At 38.1% G+C, this 24,365-nt stretch overlaps 1 protein-coding gene across 1 annotated transcript in view; it reads right to left on the reverse strand.

The window, feature by feature from the left end:
- LOC126277970 (dynein beta chain, ciliary-like) overlaps nt 1-24,365 on the reverse strand; it is a 694,172-nt gene that overhangs the window by 557,997 nt on the left and 111,810 nt on the right. The window contains exons 6-8 of the mRNA XM_049977623.1: nt 23,846-24,068; nt 20,236-20,313; nt 13,435-13,626 (exon numbers count right to left, since the gene is read on the reverse strand). Coding sequence (XP_049833580.1) covers nt 13,435-13,626; nt 20,236-20,313; nt 23,846-24,068 — 493 coding nt within the window. The remainder of the gene's footprint in view (nt 1-13,434; nt 13,627-20,235; nt 20,314-23,845; nt 24,069-24,365) is intronic.

A 24,365-nucleotide genomic window follows, 5' to 3' on the forward strand; every position in this document is an offset into this window, starting at 1 on the left:
AATTGTGTGGCCAATGCTCTGAGCCGTATGTTTACTGAGCAGGAGCAGGAGGTGCAAGTAGGTGCCATTTTGACTGATGTCCCCGAGTTGTTTTGCAGTCTCTCTAAGAAACAGGTAGAAGATCAATATTGGGGACTCATTTATCATCGTGTTAAAGGAGGCGAAATGGTTCTCGATTATGAGATATGTCGTGGAGTTTTGTGTAAAAGGCAGAGTGATGCTCGTAGTTGTTTGTGTATCCCTAAGGCTCTAGTAGATATGGTAATCAAATATTTCCATGATTCGGCCATTAGTAGGCATTTCGGGTTTAATAAAACCTCGAATCGGGTACGAGAAAAGATGTTTTGGCCAGGAATGTATGCTGATGTCAAACATTATGTGGCATTGTGTAAGGCTTGTAAGTGGGCAAACCCGGATGTCGGGTGGCGTGTGGGTTTGTTGCAGTCAGAGAGATGTTTCACGCCTGTTGAGCAATTGTTCATTGACTATTAGGGACCCTTTCCCTGTAGCAAGTGAGGTCATAGATATATATTGGTAGTTGTTGATGCCTTTTCTCGGTTCACCTGGCTCCTGTCCACCAGAGGAGTTGCTGCTAACATCATGATTAAACAGTTGACCTCGGTTTTTTCTTGGTTTGGTCCTCCCTGCTCACTAGTTACTGACAATGCTCCGGCTTTCTTTTCTGCAGCTTTTAAGGGATTCTTCTTTTCTCAAGGGATTCAGCACATCACTACTACTCCCTATTACCCCAAGGCATCCTTTGCTGAACGTGTTAATCGGAATCTTAAGGTGGTCCTCTGTATTTTTCATGCCCATTCTCCCAAGGGTTGGGATTTGACCCTGCACTGGTTAAACCAAGCGTTTAATTCAGCGTGTCATGAGGCAATGGGTAGCACCCGTAATGCTCTTCTGTTTGGGTACTCAGTGAATTCTCCCTTGTCCAACCTATGGAGTATTAATGATCTTCTGCCCCAGCAAATTGATCCGGCTAGCCTATGCGAGAATTGGCAATGGGCGTCATATCTTACAGACGCATCAGAGGGAAGCCCGTTACTACTCTCCTGGAAATTGAAATAAGAACACCATGAATTCATTGTCCCAGGAAGGGGAAACTTTATTGACACATTCCTGGGGTCAGATACATCACATGATCACACTGACAGAACCACAGGCACATAGACACAGGCAACAGAGCATGCACAACGTCGGCACTAGTACAGTGTATATCCACCTTTCGCAGCAATGCAGGCTGCTATTCTCCCATGGAGACGATCATAGAGATGCTGGATGTAGTCCTGTGGAACGGCTTGCCATGCCATTTCCACCTGGCGCCTCAGTTGGACCAGCGTTCGTGCTGGACGTGCAGACCGTGTGAGACGACGCTTCATCCAGTTCCAAACATGCTCAATGGGGGACAGATCCGGAGATCTTGCTGGCCGGGGTAGTTGACTTACACCTTCTAGAGCACGTTGAGTGGCACGGGATACATGCGGACTTGCATTGTCCTGTTGGAACAGCAAGTTCCCTTGCCGGTCTAGGAATGGTAGAACGATGGGTTCGATGACGGTTTGGATGTACCGTGCACTATTCAGTGTCCCCTCGACGATCACCAGAGGTGTACGGCCAGTGTAGGAGATCGCTCCCCACACCATGATGCCGGGTGTTGGCCCTGTGTGCCTCGGTCGTATGCAGTCCTGATTGTGGCGCTCACCTGCATGGCGCCAAACACGCATACGACCATCATTGGCACCAAGGCAGAAGCGACTCTCATCGCTGAAGACGACACGTCTCCATTCGTCCCTCCATTCACGCCTGTCGCGACACCACTGGAGGCGGGCTGCACGATGTTGGGGCGTGAGCGGAAGACGGCCTAACGGTGTGCGGGACCGTAGCCCAGCTTCATGGAGACGGTTGCGAATGGTCCTCGCCGATACCCCAGGAGCAACAGTGTCCCTAATTTGCTGGGAAGTGGCGGTGCGGTCCCCTACGGCACTGCGTAGGATCCTACGGTCTTGGCGTGCATCCATGCGTCGCTGTGGTCCGGTCCCAGGTCGACGGGCACGTGCACCTTCCGCCACTGGCGACAACATCGATGTACCGTGGAGACCTCACGCCTCACGTGTTGAGCAATTCGGCGGTACGTCCACCCGGCCTCCCACATGCCCACTACATGCCCTCGATCAAAGTCCGTCTATTGCACATACGGTTCACGTCCACGCTGTCGCGGCATGCTACCAGTGTTAAAGACTGCGATGTATATAGATGAGGTACACTGCTCTCCGTACTCTACTAGAAGCTGGTGATGGAAGTGCATCATTCAATGGCACGTTAATCCGGGTGCTTTATGTTTGATCTTCAAGTGCATAGTCTTTGAGTGGCACTCCTTAGAGTTTGCCTTGCGCAGTTAGATTGGAGTTTATTTTGTCTTGTGGTGCTTCCGCTCTCTATTAACGAAGGTTAAGCATGATTCAGCACTCCGTACGAGGCTTGGAACCTCAGCAGGTGGGTCGGAGCCACCTTCGTGACAAAACGGAAGCATTTGGACTGAGAGGTCTTGTGTTTTGCAAATTGTTCATAAATTGTTGTTTTTGTATTAAGTTGGCTGAGGTTTCTTATGGATTTCCTGGCATTTAGTCTGTTGTCCGGACTGGGCTAGGTCTCGTTATTTTTAAAAGTTGGTCCTTGTTTTGGCTTAGTACAAAGGTGGTTCTGGTAGTACGCCAGGTTGCTGTGGTTCTGTCGCATTTTGTATGGGACTCTGTGCTTGGAGCCATGGAATACCATGATTTTATTATTATTTTAAAGTAACATTGTCACTTGAATGATTTAAGTCTTGTTGCATTAATTGCAACTTGGGCACTGAGAAATTTAGTAGTGTAATTACAGAAGATTTAATAGTGGCACATGCCCCTTTACCTGTTTTGTAATCTGTTAATTACCAAAAGACCTTAAGCTCATAGTCATATGATGTGATTTTCTTAAATTATTGTATTTTTATGTCAAGTTATTTATTTATTTATTTATTTTTTAATTTGCTGGTCACTGGTGTACTGTTTCAAGTATTAAAATGTTTCAGGTAGCTATTACTGCGGAACTGCAACAGAGAGAGTAGTTGCGTGCCTTACATTTCTGTTGTTGGCGCAGCCTGATGTCCAATGTTTATTTTGGTGCACCTGAGTTACGGATTGTATTGCCTCCTCCCTTGCAGTCCCATCGTGTTCTTCTCATAAACATTTAATTCAAGGCATTTTAGTTAATTTTATGCTAGTATTATTTTAATTTCTTACATTGGTAAAATTGTGTGACCTTCATCATGCACACTGTTTGTCATAGCGGAGTTGATGTGCCATTGTTAATTTTTGAAACTCCATTGTGTGTGCCCTTTGTGATGCATTTTTTGTCATAATAGATTTGAGTATGCCAATTGTAATGTCTCATATATCATGATGTGCGTGTGTAATGGTGCAATAAATGGATGATTGTTATTTCTGTTTTTGGCGCCCTTCATGCCTCCTTTCCTGTCGCTATTGGTAAGCTATCCTTGTATTTGTGTTGGTAGACCACATCAAATATGTGAATTGATTTTGATCTATTGTAAGTCTGTTCAATGTAATTTGTAACTTTTTACAAAAAACAATTCTTGTGAACTTTTTTCTATGTAATATATTATTCATTGTAGAATCTATTATTATAAACAAATGTCTCAAATCTATGTAAATGACACATTCTACACCCAAGCGATTTATCGCTAATGCGTCTAAAGAACACGAATGAAATAAATAAATAAATAAATACACACCAATTGATTTAAAAACCCACTTTCTCAATCTTTTTAAAAGAGCTCAGTAATATTTACATTACAGATTATTGCTTCAGTGGCAGAAGTAGGTACCATTAAAACTTCCTAATGTGGCTACAACCTTGCACCTTGTAAAAAAAAAGCAGGGCACATGTTTCAAAATACAGGGAACCTTACCACCTCCTAATAGCACTTTTTTTTTTTTTTTTTTTTGCCTTGTTCTTTTCTCTATAACAGCAGTTATCATGACACAACATAAGAACCAAAAATAGGTTGCACATTGAAGTGAAAAGTCTAAATCTGATTCAAAAACCACTTTATTACTCGAGAATTAAGCTGTTTAATGCACTCCCACCACATATCACATGTCTTCACAAACAACTGCCAAAATTCAAACAAATTCTGAAAGAGTGCCTAATAGAGGAACCTTTTTATATGGGCCATGCATTCATGAGAGAGGATGAATACCACCACTAAACTTACAATTGTTTCAGAAATATTTTTAATTAATTTTATTTTGAGCAGTATTATGGACATACAAAAATTTGATTTTGGTATTAATGTAATATTAGTATTCAGCTTAACCTTGGTTCCTGTATACACTATTGATCCTTCCTCAGGGTAACACACATTTTCTATTAATTGAATTATGTTTTTTAATTAATATCTTATTTGTATTGTAACTTTACTGTATTTTTGTAATTTATATCTGAACTATGGACAGTCTTGACACATTCCATATCCTTATGAGTCACTTGCTAGATTGACCCATGGAACACAAAATAAATAAATAAATAATGTCACAATGACAGATATTGAGATGAATAATGACAGGACAGAAAATCAACTAAAATCACTCAACAGAGGAATGGTGGCTGGACCTAATTTGATACCTACATGATTATACACATAGTATATGAAAAGATTTCATCGTGTAGCAGCAGGTCACTGGGAAAATGAAATGTTCCATGCAGAGAAATGTGCAGGTTATTTCTGTTCTCATGAAGGGTTGTGACACAGATGCAAACAACGAATATAACACTTGTGTCATCATATTCCTGGTACTCTCAAGCTCAGATTATCTTTAACATGTCTCAACATTTCTTTAATTTTCCTGAGTGGTCAGGAGACTGATTCCTTGCATGTTTAGGACTTCGTCTGTCTTACTAGTTGGTCCACCACTGAATGGAAGTGGTGTTATATGTTGGATCTCCTGACTTCATTGAACTAATATCATAGACAGAATACAAGTTCCTTCTCAACACTGTCATCAGATGGTTAATCTTGGAGCAAAAGTCCTCCTTGTCCAAAATAGTCCTGGCCCTGTGTATTAGGGATTTCAGCACAGCTCTTCTGAGTTGGTCGCTGAAAGCTAAGCCCATTGAGATACACACCTGTCTGCATTTGTTTTCCATACAAAGAAGTCATCCATCTACTTTCTATTCAATCAACACATCTGAGAAAGGCATCTTCCCATTCTTATATATCATTCATACTATCAGTAAACTGCTGCAGCATATCACTGGCACACAGCCAGATGAAAAACCTAGCATCAGTGTATCTGAAGATGCAGGATGGATGGAGGTGGGCACTACCCAACACTCATTCTTCAAAATTCTCCATGAAAAAACTTAGCTATGACTAGTGATAGTGCTGAATCTGTGGCAATGCAATTGATTAACATAAGAAAATGTTTCTATTACTGGATGATTGCACTTGATGGATTATGAAATGAGATCTCACATTGGTACTTAGCAGGAAGACAGAGGAACCACAAAAGAACTTTGGCATCTCTGACAAACATAATGATTTGAAGCCAAGAGCCTCAAGAAACCCAGCTTGTATTGTCTGCCTATGATACACAAATATTGGGTACCACTTAGATCAATCATGGGTGCTATCAGTTTTCCTGACACTTATAGTCAGCCACTGTAGACAGCATATCAAGAATTCTGAGTGTTTGTAGATGTTATCATGCAGAAGAGGATAGTCCCAAGTGAAATCATGGTGTGCCTTGAGATGGTTACCATTCATACTGATGTACCAGTAGAAGACCATTTATTGGCTACTCATTTCTCCTCTGAAATTTTAAAAATATTTCAACACATCTTGATCTCCATGTATTTTCTGTATGATGGAAATTATCATTAAATGACTGATGGAACAACTATGTGTTTACTACTCCCACCAGCCATAGCTACTTTTTCCATGGAGAATTTGAAAGAACAAATGTAGAATAGTGCCCCACTCCAAAAACCCTGCTTCTTCAGATATGCTGACAATACATTTTTAGTCTGGTTACACAGAATGATAACTGAGCTGCTTCAGAATCTCTCATCAGTTACTATCAAAAGATTCCCAAGTATGTGGACATCTCTACAATTGACAACCAGTTGCTGAAGTTATAAGTTCTCTCCATTTTTTTCTGTTACAGAGCACTGACCCAGATTCTGTGGATATGAAGTAGTTTAACAGATTTCAAACTTCTGGTGCTAATGTCAAGGAATTTATGAATACAGAAAGAGGAACACTTTCTCATACGTTTTTTGTTATGGCATAAAATCAGTCGGAAAAAAAAAGAGAAGAGAGGGCTGTGAAGAAGACATCAGCCAATTGCACACTTGCCGATTCCTCTCCAGGAAGACAACACGACGGCAGTGGCCTCTATGCAAAGAGGACATATGCGCCATGTCCACTGGTCGCAGCCCATTTCTACAGCATCAGGATTATGCACTTCAAGACCAGTGACTTTGGAATTGTATATACTAAAGAAGTTTCTTATTTTGTCTGTCACCCTATGCTTGTGACACATCTATCTATTTCTCAAAGTTAAGTATTGTCATTTATCTTATTGCAATAAAAACTTATTTAATATGATTTGTTTGAATGTTGTCTAGCGATCCGAGAAAGCAGGTTTCCTACACTCCCCATATTCGACAACTAGGTGGGATTCAACATTTTCTATTCTTTCTTTACACCACAATGTAATCATGGCACAGTTGTGCTGTATTACATTAACTGACTTTTTATTTCCCCAGTTATGTTTTTTGGAGGACTTACTTGTCAGGAATCTATCTTGCATGGAATTTTGTGCCTGATGGCCCATGCACCCCACTGAGATACTGTCCACATCACATGTTCTGTCAAAAGGAGCTAATGAAATGAATGTTCACTGATAAACAGCTCTACAACTTCCTCTTTTTCTTTTGCCTTTATTCCCCACTGGGGCACTGGCATGGTTATTAATGGATTTGGCATGGTTACCTTAAGGGGTGGCCAAGTGTTCTTCCTGTCACTGTACTTTGCTTGTAGAGGTAAAGTTGAATGATAGTAATTGAGAGATTCAGTTGCTGGGCAACCTTAATTTTCCCACTATGGAAGTTCACATGCCAGCCTATAATATCACTCGTTTAGCCACCACAGGGTGGTGTCACATATATCAACACTGTTACAACCCGCACAGGTCAGGGGTTATAATTTGTCAGAACAACCAAGAGGTATAATTTGTCAGAATGACCAAGAGGTATGATTTGGGAGAGAGGGATGACTCACACTGAAGTGTGCAGATGAACAAAGGCAACTTTGTCATTGATGTTGTTATGTCGAAGGTACACAGTAGACCCCTCTACTGTAATCGTCAATGGAGCTCCACACTGTGCCTCCATGGGTCAGTGCTAATGCAAATGCCAGAATCTGCAGTACTGGTGCCCAGTTGCAGACACAGCACTCCTATTCACACCACTGCTAAGTGGCTGCTACTTGCATTAGTTGCATCTGTAGCTCAGATTACGGCTTATTGCTCCCTAAAGCGTAACTTGTGGATCCCATGTAGACCGCCAAAGGGAAAGAGCTGGCTGCCATCATTGTAGTGAGCCTTAGTAGCTCCAAATGCCCATTCAGAGCAGTTCAGTCAGTGACCACAGACAGCTCTGCAACCAGGAGGCGGCAAGTCTGTGCCCCGGCCCCACCCCTGTGGACAGCAGCTTGCAGTCCACTGGACGATGTCACCCTGAGAGTGGAAGCCAGCAGCCCTCTCACTCCTCATGCTAGTGCAGCTCCAAGGTGTGGCGTGCCTCGCCACAGCTATGATGCATCCATGCCATGGAGGTTGGAGGTAGTTTCAGTGGGCGGTTGGCCACCAATATCCATCACCAGAAGATCATCGTGGTTGGCTTGCGACTTAAAAAATCGTCATTCTCTCCAGTCCTGGAAATGGACAGGATGGCAACATGACTGCATGATTTGAGAATCTGGGCTCACTTATTTATATGTCTTTCCCCTACACCTTTACATGTAGTTCCTCCAGAGGTGATAAGTAGAGTGCTCTTTAATAATTACAATGTCACCTTTCCTCAGCTCACTTTGGCCGCTACACACAGTTCACTATGCACTGCTGTAACTGCAACATGTGGGATATTCAAAACATGTCAGTGCCCTGTGTTACCCTGATTACTTCACACTCATATATACTTCCCAATGGGCAATTCATTTGCACGAGTGGTGTTGTAAACCTGCTTTGCAGAATTGTTGGCAAAATATCAGCATTTCCCATGCCTACCACCTGATGTGCCACTCATTCCCTTAACTACTGCCTTCCAACCATAGCTGCACGGAATTTATAAGAATTCCCCAAATCAATGTCTCTACTTATTTGTTGCACAGCAATACATATTTATTTTCTATTTGCATGTCCAGTTGAAATACTAAAACTGGGAGACATATCATGACAAAAATATACAGCCTCGGACTTCAAGCAGAATATAAAATTCCCAATTCGAAACAGGGGTTGTGGTGACCAAATGATCAGATTAACAAGACAAGACTGCACAATAATGGCATAATATTGAATTATTTACAGAAGAATGAAAAGACGGGTTGATGATGACAACAGGGAGGCTCACTCTGGGCAGGTTACGGAGAAATGCAAGTCAATGCTGACCCTATGGTTTAGATTAGATGGAAGAAGGCAATCTTATATTTACAGAATTTGTAGACTTAGAAAGAATTTTTGACAATGTCAACTGCACTATTCTCTTTTAAATTCTGAAGGTAGCAGAGATAAAACACAGAGTGAAAAGTTATTCATGACTTGTACAGAAACCAGGTTGCACTTATAAGACTTAGAGGACATGGAAGGAAAGAAGTAGTTGAAAATGGAGAGAGACAGTGTTGTAGTTGATCATCTATGTTATTCAATCTGTACACTGAGTATGCAGTAATGGAAATGAAGGAGATATGTTAAACTTGATAAGGGTAGTAGGATATAATCAAATTAAAAATGCTGAGGGGGACTAATCAGGACATGAGATGCTAAAGGCAGCAGATGAGTTTTCCTATTTGGGCACGAAAGTAACTTATTGGGGTGTATAAGGGGCACAAAAAAAAGGGGTGAAACTACATTTTTTCCATGTTAAGTCACAAAACACTTTTGCTTAGAGCTGTAAAACTTATCAGTCCTAAGGAAGGTGATGTTTTCTACATCGTTGTATAACTCCCCAGCACTTTAGGATACAAAACCCAGAAAAAAAAACATGTTTTGGAAAGATCTTTGACGTATGGCAATATTTTTGTATTACGAAAGTATACACATGAATTTCACCAAATACTACATGGTAGCTACTGAAGCACTGAAATCAAGATTGCAACGCACTTTTGTCGGCCAACTGTAGCTCATGTCATGTAATCTCACCAGCAAAAGGCAGGAGATATTCTGAACACAGGGCACATGATGAAGTCACCCAATAGCAACATCACTGACACAAACAAGAAAAATTAATGATTTAAATTAATATATATACAGTAAAGTTGCAAGAAAAACTAAGCTTTCACATATCAAATTGTTCATCAATTAACTCATCTCACGATACTTTAGCACATCAGAAAAGACTTCACATTTTCCATTACTAAACTGCCAGGCCTTAATTTCACCCTTATTAACATATACAGATGACCAAGTGAAAATCTGCCAGTCTTCATGAGCAAACCAGAGGTTCTGCTTAACAGGATCAGTGTATTAAATATGAAAATAGTGCTTTCTGGTGATTTCAAAATTGATTTCTCAAAAGACAGTACTACCAGAGATGCTCTGATAAATCTGACCTACACATCTAATATAAACCCCACAATACACTGACCAACAAGATTAACAGAATGTACAAACTCTATCATAGACCAAACATTCATCTCAGACACAAGTTACAAATTAATGAGTAGAGAACTGAGCTTGGGTTATAGTGATCATGAGGCACAGCTGCTGTGAACAGAAATGCCAACAGGTAGTAGCAGTTGCCAAATAGTAGTTGAAAAAATAACTTCCCTGAAGATAACATTAGAAGTTTTAATTTCTTACTAGCTAAGGAGAATTGAGAAAGTATGTCCATTCAGAACAATATTGACAGTTTGTTCATGAGTTTTCATACCATATTTCTTCACTATTTTAATGTAGAATTTCCAAAATAAGTAAAAACAGCAAGAAGCAATGGGTAACTAAAGGCATAAAACTTTTCAGTGAGAGAAACAGATTTCTGCAGTATTGTTGTAAGAAATATATAGTTACCCAAGAATTTGCAGATTGTTCTAAAGCCAACAAAAGAATAGTCAGATGGGCAAAACTTATGTGGAATGACAATTTGATAAGGAGCTCGGGTAACAAAAGGAGAACCAAGTGGAGAATTATAAAGAAAGAAACTTGTAGCTCAGTAAAAAACAAGAGGGCTCAAAAGTCACAGCCCCAAAAATTGTTGTGACAAAATGCAATTAATATTTCACATCACTAGATGAATACCTCATTCTAATAAACTGTAAAGCAACAGTCCCACATTTCTCCAGAAAATCAGTGATTGTGGATGCCTCTGTGTATATTTATGAAACAAATACCAAGCAATTATAAGTAAAATTAAATTATTAAGCAATAAAATGTCAAGTGGCCTCAATAAAGTACCCAATTTCATATTAAAAGCATGTGATGACCACACAACAAAGCCACTGGCAAAAATTTGCAATCTCTCTCTAGAAACTGGTATCTTTCCAGATGTTATCAAAACAGAAAAAGTTTCACCACTGCTAATAAAATGTTCTTCTGATCAAATACTAAACTAATAACCTAGGTCACAGCCAAGTTCCTTATTCTCAAAAAACTCTTTTATGATAAGATCTTAAGTTTTATAAATAAATATTCACCTCTTACTGTACAACAACTTGGTTTTAGAAAATCTGTATCTACAAAGACATCAATTTTTGAATTCTTAGACTCCACTTTAAAATCCCTTGATCAACATAAATTAGCTGCAGGTATTTTTCTAGGCCTGTAAAAAGCGTTTGATGTCATAGGCTGTAACATTCTGCATGAAAAATTAGAAAGATGAGGGGTAAGAGGTATAACACAGCTCATTGTGTTTGAACCTAAAAAACCGCAGGCAGAAGATATCACTTCAATATGAATTCAACACTAAGAACAAAGCAAAAAACAACTTCTCCCTTTCTAATGAATTACCAAAAAATATTGTGTACCTCAGGACTCAATCTTAGGTCCAGTGCTCTCATTGATTTATGAGGATAACTCTGTTGAATGTAAGAGATCCCAAAGAACTATACTATTTGTCAATGAGAACAGCATATTGCTTAATGGATTGAGCCCAGAAACCTTGCAGTCAACAGCAGAAAGCTCTATGGAAAGATTTTCTGAGTGGTAAATACTAAAAAAAAAAAAAACTGTGCCAACTTTCATTTATTCCCTCCATCTAACCAAAGATCTATTCAAGCGTGATTAAAAAATTATCCCCTAGAAAATGTGTCACAAAATTTTTGCGTTTGTTGGTTCAGCAAGACACACACATAAAGAAACTGTCTGGGAAACTCATCTCTTTGCTATGGTCTAAGACTAAGAATACAGAAGTCTCCAACAAGCAAAACAACAGTACTGCAGGCATATTATGCACAATTCCACTCACTGCTTCGATCTGTGATCATTTTCTGGGGACAAGCAACACACAGCATAAAGGACTTTTGAGTGCAAAAAAGAGCTCTAAGAATAATTTGTGGCCTTAAAAAGATGAAGAGTCCTTTAAGTCTCATTGTACTGAGCTTGGCATTCTGAATGTTCCAAACTTGTTAATTTATGGAACTGTCTTGCTCACTGGAGACTACCTTTTGAAAACATGTTAACTACTAGAAAACAAAAGTGTGCACAACCATTGTGACAGAGGGAAATCAAATATTCACCAAAAATATCACAGAACTACAGCGTATCATATGAGCATAATTAACATTGGCGTAATACTATGCAATAAGATACCAGAAGAAATATAAATCGTATTATCCAAAATTTAAAATTGAACTAAAGGCATTTCTAATAAAGTACTGTTTCTATTCCATAAAAGAATTTCTGAATACGTAACAAAAAAAAGTAACTTAAAAAGGAAATTGTAAGAATATGTACCTAATTTTAATTTCCTACTATTTGCTAAGACTATGTATTACTTCAGCTCTTCTTTGACCTTTCAAATATCAATTGTACAGTTTATGCTGTATAACTGGACCAATAAAAAAATCAATCAATCAATTGAAACAAGGTCCACACGAAAAAATGGCTGTGGCATGTACACCACAATATGTGTACTTCAGGTCTTACGATTGCCAGCAGCCATCTCTGGCAGGCAGCGAGTAACTATTTCAGATGAGTTTAATAATCCTTGACTGTGTATTTAAATGCGTGCAAGCCTTTCATAGTATACAACGAAGTAATGACTTTTAATGTATGCCTTTTCAATTAAATACTGATATCCCATGTGCCCTGCAAGGAGTTGAGTATTCACGAAGTGTGGCAAACAAGCCCGCTAGAGTGACATCACAAGTTCATTGCAGGGAACTATTTCCTTTGGGCCCAAACTGAAAGCAGTGTATTGTTATGAAAGTTTGAAGTCTTCAACACATTTTGCTGTTAGCAGATGCTTGTGTGTGCGCTGTTTTTTGTTGTAAGTGGTGCATTTTCTTCATTTTGTTTTGGTGTTATTCGCTTGTTTACATGTTAATGCTACAGTATCATTCTGCAGTAGTGGGCTAAAATGGAATAGTTCTTTGGAGTATCAGTTCTTAACAGTCAAAATTACAAAAAAATTAGCTGAAAACTAAAACAATGAAAATTCCTGGGATTCTAAAAACTTCTTGCCTTTGTCCCAGATGAAAATTTCCCATGTTATCCTCAGATTTCCTGGTTGTCCCAGAGTATATACACCCTGTTGGTGATGGCCAAAGTAGAACGGATATAAAATGGAGACTGTCAATAGCAAGAAAAGTGCCTTTGAAAAAGAGAGATCTGTTAACATTGAACATAAATTTAAGTGTTAGAAAATCGTTTCTGAAGGTATCTGCCTGGAGCATGGCCTTGCAGGGAGTAATTTATACAACAAGATGGTAAAAAGGTTTTGAGATGTAGTGCTACAGGTGGATGCTGAAGATCAGATGAGTAGATGAGATAACTAATAAAGGGATACCAAAATGAACTGAAGAGAATATTTCACATTTTGGTTTAGACTTCTGTACAATTTTGCAGACAGCGTGTTATAAACTCCTCTTAGTGAAAGCAACCCAGGATTACAGCATATAATGACAAATTACAATTGTTCTATGATGCTTACTTGTTCTTTGAATTTAGGTAGAGTTGGAGGATTCTTCTGTAAGTTTGGATGGTCTTCAATGCCTGCTTCCACCAAGTAAATTTCTTCCGGGGTTAAAGCATGCCCATAGGTTATAAACTGTTGAAGGAACTCCTGCCGGTCATCTAACCACAGATGTGCATATTCTTGGAACTTTTTACAGTACTCATTAGCCTGTAAGACAATCAATAGTATATTTTATAGTAAAAACTGCATACTTTACAAACACATCATTATTTATAAGAACCTTGAAATTATTCACTTGCAAATCTATACCTGGGAAAGTATAAGTATTTCTTAGAGAAGGTGTTGTCTTCCATTTTCTTTATGTGCTTGCCTACTACCAAGTGAAATTCACATGTATAACACTGACAGCTACAAGAATACAGAATATTTTGTTAAGTACATATTAACTGACTTATGTTCTCATATGACAATTAAATTACAGCTATCTGTAAAAATGAAAATAACTTGGAAATGTGTTCTGCAAACTGGAAATACATGTATCATGTAGGCCTAAACTATAATTCAAACAGAATCAGTTTTAACCAAAATTTGTCATAATGAAAAATTTAAGTTAAATAATGGGAGTAATAAAGGCGACAGTGCTTTACAGAACATGACAACACAGAATTGGAAAAACTTTCCCGATGTTCTGTAAAACATTATTTATTTGATCATGAACTGCCTTTCAGCATGCAAAGCTTCAATTTATCAATGATACGGAAACATCTTTTAACAGAAAACCAACCACACAATGTAGATCATGAATTTTTATCTACAACAGTACAGGAAATGCTTGTAATCAATAAATCAAACAATGGAAAATCCAAGATGGAATGTAACAATGTTATGAAAAGGAAGTTGCTACTCACCATGTAGCAGAGATGTTGTGTCACAGATAGTCGCAACAGAAGGACTCTCACAATTAATTGCTATCAGTTAATGCAATGAAATGATGCAATTAATTGCACCAATAAATGTATGATAAGAAAATTAGCTTAAGTTTTGAATGATCAAACAAAATTTCCTTTTCACTCTCTCCTGAACTAAGACTCAAGCATTTACATAATTATTTCAGTAGCTAATTAAATTTAAATTTCATACTGTTGTTAAACGTAATGATTTCTTCATAAGACTTAAGTTTCTTCTGTTTTTGTGTAAATGAATTTTTGCACAATATAAAGGGTACCATAGTAATTTCCTTCACAAATATTCTTCATCTCATCACTTATGCGTCTTGTATCTGTATCAGTTATGTATGTGCATGTTACAAGTCATTGTATCTGTTGTTGTAACATTAAATTGTCATCTCTTGATGGCTTAAGAAACTGACAGTGAGTTCATGAGCAAATAAATAATATTTTGCAGAAATTCAGCAGAATAATTGCTATTTAATCACGGCTGAGGTGTTGGGTGAGCAGTCAGGACACACACAAGACTAAAAATGTTGTACAGGTTTTAGTTAATGTCTTTCTTCTGAGCTTACTAATACAAAATATACATAAACAGTAGTTATATATAGAACTTTCAGGGAGGGAGGCATATCCCTTCATTTTCTTACTGATGAATGATACTTGGAATAAAAGTGATTGCTATAGCAAGAAAACAACGTAAATTGACATTTCTAATATAAATGGGCAGATTTTGTGTGTTGTTTTATTTGTATTGGACATGTGGTGGGTCATATTGAGAGATGACATGCATCTTCAGAACTTGAGGCAAATCAGCAAGAGGAAATACCTGACTAGATACATCAGTAAGTATTTGATAGGTCACCATCCTGGCCTGAAGATGTGCAGACTTCTCTAGAACTGTTACTTCAACAATTACTTCAACAACAGAAAAATATTAAAATGGAAACTAGATGTACTTTTGAGATATATACGCTGATCTTGTACTTGCATGCTATCTGGTCAAAAGTGTTTGGATACTCATATGTAATGAAGAACTGATCACTAGAGGTCATGAGAGGCTGATTCAGCAGTATAAATGGAGGGAGGAAGTATTGTGTTGTCAAGCATGGAGGCAGTTACTGCAGAATAGGTCAGTCAGAAGAACACAATGACTTCAGATCAGGACTAGTCATTGGATGTTACCTGAGTGAAAATCTGTCAAGTCAGCCGTTGGTGATGTGAATGTGAAATGGAAATGAAAAAGAACAACTGCAGCTAAATGGAGACCAGGCCGACACGTACTGATGAACAGGCACAGTGGCCAGTGGTTGTACAAAGTCACAAAGAATCACTATAAGAAATCACTTGTGAGTTCCAAAGTGCTACCTGTGGCATTATGACAGTGCATACAGAGTTAAAAAGAAAGGGTTGAGATGGTCAAACACCTCCTAATAAGCAAAACATTTCTGTAACCAATGGTTGGGGTGGTGTAAAGAATGACACTACTGGACAGTGGATGACTGGAAACAAGTGATTTGGAGTGAAAAATCCTGCTACACCCTGTGGCAATCTGATGGAATGGTTTGGGTTTGGTGAATGCCCAGAGAACATTACCTTCCATCATGTGTAGTGCCAACAGTAGGTACAGGAGATGTGGTGTTATTGGGGTGTTTCTTGTGGTAATGCTGTTGTCCCCTTATTGTGCTTAAGACAAGCTAAATTCAGAAGGAAGTGAACAAATTTTACAGTATTATGTACTGTAACTGTCCAAGATGATAATGTGTACTGTATACTGTGCAGGAATAGTTCAAAAATAATGACTGATTGTGTCAGTGTGACAATGCACCCTGTCACAAAGCAGCATCTATGAGACAATGGTTTGTCAACAATGAGCTGCAATGTCGACTTTCCTCCAGACCTCAGTGTCTGACATCACTACTGTCTCCAGGTTTGACTCTTGAGGAAGAATGGGCTGCCATTCCCCCACAGACACTCCTTGAGAGTGTCCACAGCAGAGTCCAAGCTATCAAAAAGCGAAGAGTGGACACACCCCATATTAATATCCATTAAAATGTGTCCCGACACTTTTGATCACATAGTGTATTTAAAATGAAAGAACACACATAATAATTTAAGTCACAAATACTGCAGCAAATGTCCCTAAAATGTGTTGTAAGTGCCGGCCAGAGTGGCCGAGTGGTTCTAGGTGCTTCAGTCTGGAACCGTGCGACGCTATGGTTGCAGGTTCGAATCCTGCCTCGGGCATGGATGTGTGATGTCCTTAGGTTAGTTAGGTTTAAGTAGTTCTAAGTTCTAGGGAACTGATGACCTCAGATGTTAAGTCACATAGTGCTCAGAGCCATCTGAACCATTTGTGTTGTAAGTGAGATACAAATTTTTGCATTTGAAGGAGTTATTACAGTCCACAATTATAACATGGGAGATTCATGGTCATGGTACTGGCACTGCAGCTTGACAGTGGTGTGGGGTGGAGAATGGAGTGTCGTATTGGGTGGAATTGATGATGGGAAAAAGGAGGCTGGGAGGGAGAGGGAAGGAAAGAAGGAATGGTCGCTGCATCTGGGAGTGTGGCAGGTGCAGGTATCACAAAGGATAGGTAGGAATGTGGCACTGGTGAACTTGCCTCTGGCATAGGCAGGGGGGAGTGCTCAATGACATGGAAGAATGGACTACTTGCAGCTCAGTCTGTGTGGAAGTAGTGAAGTCAATGGGAACAGTCTTTCATGCCTATGTGTCCATAATCTGAAAAGTCCCAATTCCCCACAGATAAACAACAACAGTGAAGCACTTTTCTGCAGGAAGGATGATGACAGAACAGTCTGAATTCAGGTCAAGAACAGACCAGGACTCAGTCTGAGTAAAACTTCAGGATTCAGTAATATTACTCAGGAAGGATGGGGAAGTGACACTAGAAGTGAAGAATTCCTGAAATGTCACAACAGGATGATTTTGGACAAGAGGATTCTTTTAGGATGTGAGTTGGAATCATTCCAGCCAATGTTTTATGCTCACTTAGCTAGTTTAGTGAACTGTTTTGTGAAGGAATATTTGTAATGGAACTTTCAAGTGGCAGAAAAGTATGTGATTTAGGCAGTGTGACTGATTTTGGTGGTTTTTTTATATCCCTTTACTTTCAAATATTTATATCAGCAGTTTTTGAAATTTAACATTCTGAATCACATGTACAAGCCAGTCATTTATGACCTGTAGATTAAAACTGAAGAAACTGCAAAAATGTGAGAAATTAAGGAGATGGAAACATAGTAGGTGAATATGGATTGGGGCTAAGAAATGAAAGAGGAAGCCGCCTAGTAGAATTTTGCACAGAGCACAACTTAATCATAGCTAACACTTGGTTTAAGAATCATGAAAGAAGGTTGTATACGTGGAAGAACCCTGGAGATACTAAAAGGTATCAGATAGATTATATAATGGTAAGACAGAGATTTAGGAACCAGGTTTTAAGTTGTAAGACATTTCCAGGGGCAGATGTGGACTCTGACCACAATCTATTGGTTATGACCTGAAGAAACTGCAAAAATGTGAGAAATTAAGGAGATGGGACCTGGATAAACTGAAAGAACCAGAGGTTGTACAGAGTTTCAGAGAGAGCATAAGGGAACAATTGACAGGAATAGGGGAAAGAAATACAGTAGAAGAAGAATGGGTAGCTCTGAGGGATGTAGTAGTGAAGGCAGCAGAGGATAAAGTAGGTACAAAGACGAGGGCTGCTAGGAATCCTTGGGTAACAGAAGAAATATTGAATTTAATTGATGAAAGGAGAAAATATAAAAATGCAGTAAATGAAGCAGGCAAAAAGGAATACAAACGTCTCAAAAATGAGATCGACAGGAAGTGCAAAATGGATAAACAGGGATGGCTAGAGGACAAATGTAAGGATGTAGAAGCTTATCTCACTAGGGGTAAGATAGATACTGCCTACAGGAAAAATAAAGAGACCTTTGGAGAGAAGAGAACCACGTGTATGAATATCAAGAGCTCAGATGGCAGCCCAGTTCTAAGCAAAGAAGGGAAGGCAGAAAGGTGGAAGGAGTATATAGAAGGTTTATACAAGGGCGATGTACTTGAGGACAATATTATGGAAATAGAAGAGGATGTAGATGAAGACGAAATGGGAGATACGATACTGCGTGAAGAGTTTGACAGAGCACTGAAAGACCTGAGCCGAAACAAGGCCCCCGGAGTAGACAACATTCCATTAGAACTACTGATGGCCTTGGGAGAGCCAGTCATGACAAAACTCTACCAGCTGGTGAGCAAGATGTATGAGACAGGCGAAATACCCTCAGACTTCAAGAAGAACATAATAATTCCAATCCCAAAGAAAGCAGGTGCTGACAGATGTGAAAATTACCGAACTATCAGTTTAATAAGCCACGGCTGCAAAATACTAACGCGAATTCTTTACAGACGAATGGAAAAACTGGTAGATGCAGACCTCGGGGAGGATCAGTTTGGATTCCGTCGAAATGTTGTAACACGTGAGGCAATACTGACCTTACGACTTATCTTAGAAGAAAGATTAAGAAAAGGCAAACCTACGTTTCTAGCATTTGTAGACTTAGAGAAAGCTTTTGACAATGTTGACTGGAATACTCTTTTTCAAATTGTAAAGGTGGCAGGGGTAAAATACAGGGAGCGAAAGGCTATTTATAATTTGTACAGAAACCAGATGGCAGTAATAAGAGTCGAGGGGCATGAAAGGGAAGCAGTGGTTGGGAAAGGAGTGAGACAGGGTTGTAGCCTCTCCCCGATGTTATTCAATCTGTATATTGAGCAAGCAGTAAAGGAAACAAAAGAAAAATTTGGAGTAGGTATTAAAATTCATGGAGACGAAGTAAAAACTTTGAGGTTCGCCGATGACATTGTAATTCTGTCAGAGACGGCAAAGGACTTGGAAGAGCAGTTGAACGGAATGGACAGTGTCTTGAAAGGAGGATATAAGATGAACATTAACAAAAGCAAAACGAGGATAATGGAATGTAGTCAAATTAAATCGGGTGATGCTGAGGGAATTAGATTAGGAAATGAGACACTTAAAGTAGTAAAGGAGTTTTGCTATTTAGGAAGTAAAATAACTGATGATGGTCGAAGTAGAGAGGATATAAAATGTAGACTGGCAATGGCAAGGAAAGCGTTTCTGAAGAAGAGAAATTTGTTAACATCGAATATAGATTTATGTATCAGGAAGTCGTTTCTGAAAGTATTTGTTTGGAGTGTAGCCATGTATGGAAGTGAAACATGGACGATAACTAGTTTGGACAAGAAGAGAATAGAAGCTTTCGAAATGTGGTGCTACAGAAGAATACTGAAGATAAGGTGGATAGATCACGTAACTAATGAGGAGGTATTGAATAGGATTGGGGAGAAGAGAAGTTTGTGGCACAACTTGACTAGAAGAAGGGATCGGTTGGTAGGACATGTTTTGAGGCATCAAGGGATCACAAATTTAGCATTGGAGGGCAGCGTGGAGGGTAAAAATCGTAGAGGGAGACCGAGAGATGAGTACACTAAGCAGATTCAGAAGGATGTAGGTTGCAGTAGGTACTGGGAGATGAAGCAGCTTGCACAGGATAGAGTAGCATGGAGAGCTGCATCAAACCAGTCTCAGGACTGAAGACAACAACAACAACAACATAATCAGATAATAGAGCAGCATTTGCTGGCAGCATAAACTTTATCCCTATCCAGAGCTAACATAAAAGGATCAATAACAATTCATTCAGTTATTATATTTTCATTCAACTTCCAAAATTTTTATTAGATTTTCTTATCCATCCTGTGCTACCTTAAGTTTCCTGATTTTCATGACAGTATTACGTAATTAAAAAGTTGTAATGCATACCTCATCCATTGCAAGCTGCACATGGCACATCATCTCCTGCCTCATGTCTATGAGTTCTTCATTGGCTTCCAGTTCATGCTGAAAAATAATTTGTTAAATTAATATATAGTTAGAAATTCAAGAATTAAGAACAATAAATTAGGAATACAGCTGCAACAAAAGTAACATTGTATACTGATAGTTTGTGGGCTTACCATTACTTTCAAATGATTTGACTGATTTATAACAACTTTACTTGTCATTCAAAGATATCTCCTCACATTCTCTGTCACACACAAGTCTCATTTGCTACATGTCAGTTTCATTACACTGAACGTAACCTGTACCAAATTTTAAAAGTATACATAACATCTCTGTTAGAGGTCGGGGTTGAAGGACTGCCAGAGGATAATGGGAAGCGTCATATCAGTCTCACAAAGGGGCACAAATCAAGGAAACTAAGTAAGCCTCCTTACCTCAGTCTCCAATAACTCACTGTAGACACATCCTGTGTATGTGCGCTTTCCCTAAATCTAAGATTTATCTGAAAGCTATTAAGTACTCATTCTTTTTTGTGACTATTCGATCAGTGGTCTTCTTTAGTCGTAAAAGTATAACGTCTGTTATGTATCTTGCTGGTGTAGACATTTTCTCCTTCAGTTGTTTCACTTCATAAGCTGGCCTTAAATGATTTAAACATTTTTTTCTTTTGAATGTAGCTGCACATGTTACACTTACATATTTAAAGAATGTGTAATAAAAGTTATTCCACTTGTCAATAAAATTTTTCTGCACTATACATATCACTCCAACTTTGCTAAAGATTGTTCACTTATATATCTAATTTCCCTCATCCCATCCATACTGTGTGAATCATATCCCTTTAGTATTTCTACTGTATGACAGAGGTGATCATGAAGTGAAAATTTATTACAGTAACCCTAATTATCTAAATCAGTGTAGGCATCATCTATGCAGTTAATAGTGTTTTTTGTCACTATAGGTCACCCATCAACTCTATCTGACTTTTCATAGCTGCACAGAATTTAAGTTTTCATAATCTTTAGAATGCTTTAATCTTTATCATTTGCTTGGCTGAAATTACATGGTAAAGCTTAGTTGTCAAATTTTGTCATCATAATTAAGTCTTCAGACAGATCATGTTCTATTAGAGTGATCACTGCATTTTCCTTGCTTAGTGTGTACAGTAAATATGCATACCTGTTACTGAGGTACTGAATATTTTGATGTAGCACTTTAAGAACTGTTATCTTTACTTAGGCTGCAATTAGTTCGAACTTTTTGTTGCAACATGTTATCCCTATTGGCCATTATCAGTTTCCCCTCTTATTTAGTATGTTACATGTATCAGTACACAATTTACTAAGAATTTCTGGTTCTTTATATGTAAAATCCAGTAGATATTGTAGAACTATCATAGCTTACAATAATAAAATTAAATTTTTGAATAAGTATACATACTTAATACCTTCAGGAAGCTTGCTGTAGGTGTTCGGATCTAAATACAGGATTTCACTTTGAATTCTACAAAATGATGCATACGAAATAGTATTTCAATCTTCCTTTACCCACAGGAATATTAAATAGCCAAATAGAATAAAAATCATGGCTAATTAGTGTCAGAAAACCAGAGTCTCAGCACAAAGTTCAGGTATCAAATAACACTTTTTTTTTTTTTTTTTTTTTTTTTTTTTTTTTTTTTTTTTTGTTCAATTCTGCGTAAAAATGTGGCCAATTCTGGTGTGATTATGTGGAAAATTATTTATGAACATGAATGGATGTGAAATATTCAATCTTCATAAAACTTTCTCATTTTTAAGCAGTAAAAAAAGTCAGCCTCAAGTTAAGCTAATTTTAACACCAAACAACATGTATTACAGAACTCTAGTGCTAATTTCAATGGATGCATGAGCACAGTAATATTTTTTGTTGTTTTTAGAGCAGGTTGTTTTCATGCACTGCCAATACTACCATTCAGCCACTTAAATTGTCTTTTTAACATTCACTTACAGGAAATATTAGTTAAAAACCATTTCTAAATAATATGCGGAAGGAAAGTATGGGGTAGCAATAAGTGTGTCACATCCCAAATTTATTTGAACATTTTCAGAAAAAAATGGGAGAAATAAGCAAGTAGTGTATCAAAGAACAACTGAATAGAAACTTTGAACTGAACTGTATTTTCATCACAAGGATACTACGGAAAAACTGAAAATAGTTTGGCACTGTAAGGATACAAAATAATTATAGTGTTTATTGTGCAATACCACATCCAACTATGTGGAGCAAAAGTCAATACAGTACCCTAAATTGTTTCTAGTATTACTGTTTTTGTTAATAATTTAAACCATATGGTAAAAATATTTTCACTTATTGAAGCAGCCACTGATCAAAGTATTGGCAATATTGATATATGTAAAAATTGACAATCATGATCTGCAAATCACTGTGATGTGTATGGAGGATGCATTGTACAACATGTTTTTTCTTGTTCCTTTGGATATGGGACACTGGCTGAATGATAACTTAAATGTTACTATGCATACTGGGTTTAGTCAAGTCTTGTCCTCACAGCTCTTATGAGAACGATAAGTACACAGTTGCAGTAAAATCCGAGATTCCTCATTCAATAATGGTTCTTTAAGCCTTGAAAATAGACATTTGCTGCATAAATTGAGCCTTTGTTCAGGCATTTTGCAATTCAGGATGCTCTGCATTTATATGGAACTCTCCTGTGAGTCATATAAACCCATGACTATTTGTGCTACCCTACTCTGTATAAATTCACTGTCCCCTGTTATTCCTATATGGTATGGGTGCCGCCCAATTGAGGAATATTCAAGGGTGAGACTCCCTAGAGTTTCATGAGCAGTTCACATTGTATGAACTACATTTCCTGATATCCTGCTTTACCTATGATTGAGATCATTCTATTTCAAATCTCAACAGTTTGTTACAATGAAGTAAGTATTTGTACAAGCTGACTGACTTCAACTGTGACATACTAATATTGTTCGACAGGTCATTCATTTACAATACGATCAGGAAGGGCCCCAACACACTTCCCTGGATAACATATTAAATTGATTTTACATCCCTCGATGACTCTCCATGGAAAATATCGTGCTGTGTCCTCTCTACAATGGTTCTGAACACGAACTTTTTGCCACTGGCAGTCTTAACTTATGAACACAATTTCTTTCTGTTTCGAGGTATATAGTATGATGACATTCTGCTTCAGTAGTCATTGAAAGCTTCTCAATTTGTCATTTTGACAGTCAAACTGCATCTTTCTATTCACAGCTTGTAATGAACCATGCCTCCTTGGAATTTTTGTATGTCAATTGAAATGTTTGATTGCAGGATTACATGTAACATGTGCTGAAGCACAAAATGTGGGTAATGTTTTGTTTTATAATGTAACTATAATTTTCTTAGCATTACTTTAGTGAATTAATACAGCTCTACATATACATTTTGTTTTTTACAGTACTCACCTCAAAAATGGCAAAAAGCTGAAATTTGAATTGTAGACTTTATAAGTAAAGTGTCACAACGACGTCTAAGAGCTTAAAAATTATCAAAAACACCTCTAATTGATTATGCATACCTTGTAACGTAATTTTTCTGGATTCTGGCTAACTCTTTCAATAAGGAAAGACATTCGCATTATATCTTTGATCAAGCTCTCTACAAGTTTATAGAAGCCATCTGGGTCATCAGTATCTAGTGAAGGAATAAACATAAGCTCAGGTTCTTTGAGTACCAATGACACTGCAAACAGTGGAGCACCTCCAGAATCAGGGTCCATCTGGTCCACAAATAAGGATAAACTGTAACACACAGAACACCTTTAAGCCAATTGTTATACACCTGATAAAATTAATGAATGTATTAAAAATGAGTCTGATCATTTTATTTTATTCTAATGCTGACTAAAGTAAACAGAAATTTGTAGGTACAATGTTAATTTAGCTGATTTCCAAGTTTATTCTATTCTTCCTGCTAAAATATAAAAATGAAAAAACAGAGACTATATGTTAATCATACTATGAAGTAACAGACTAGCTTATTTGGAAATGCACACATAAATACTCTAAGAAAGAAAATGACTTATATTAGACACACAG

The sequence above is a fragment of the Schistocerca gregaria genome, chromosome 6, assembly GCF_023897955.1.
Source record: "Schistocerca gregaria isolate iqSchGreg1 chromosome 6, iqSchGreg1.2, whole genome shotgun sequence".
Classification (NCBI taxonomy): Eukaryota; Metazoa; Arthropoda; class Insecta; order Orthoptera; family Acrididae; genus Schistocerca; species Schistocerca gregaria.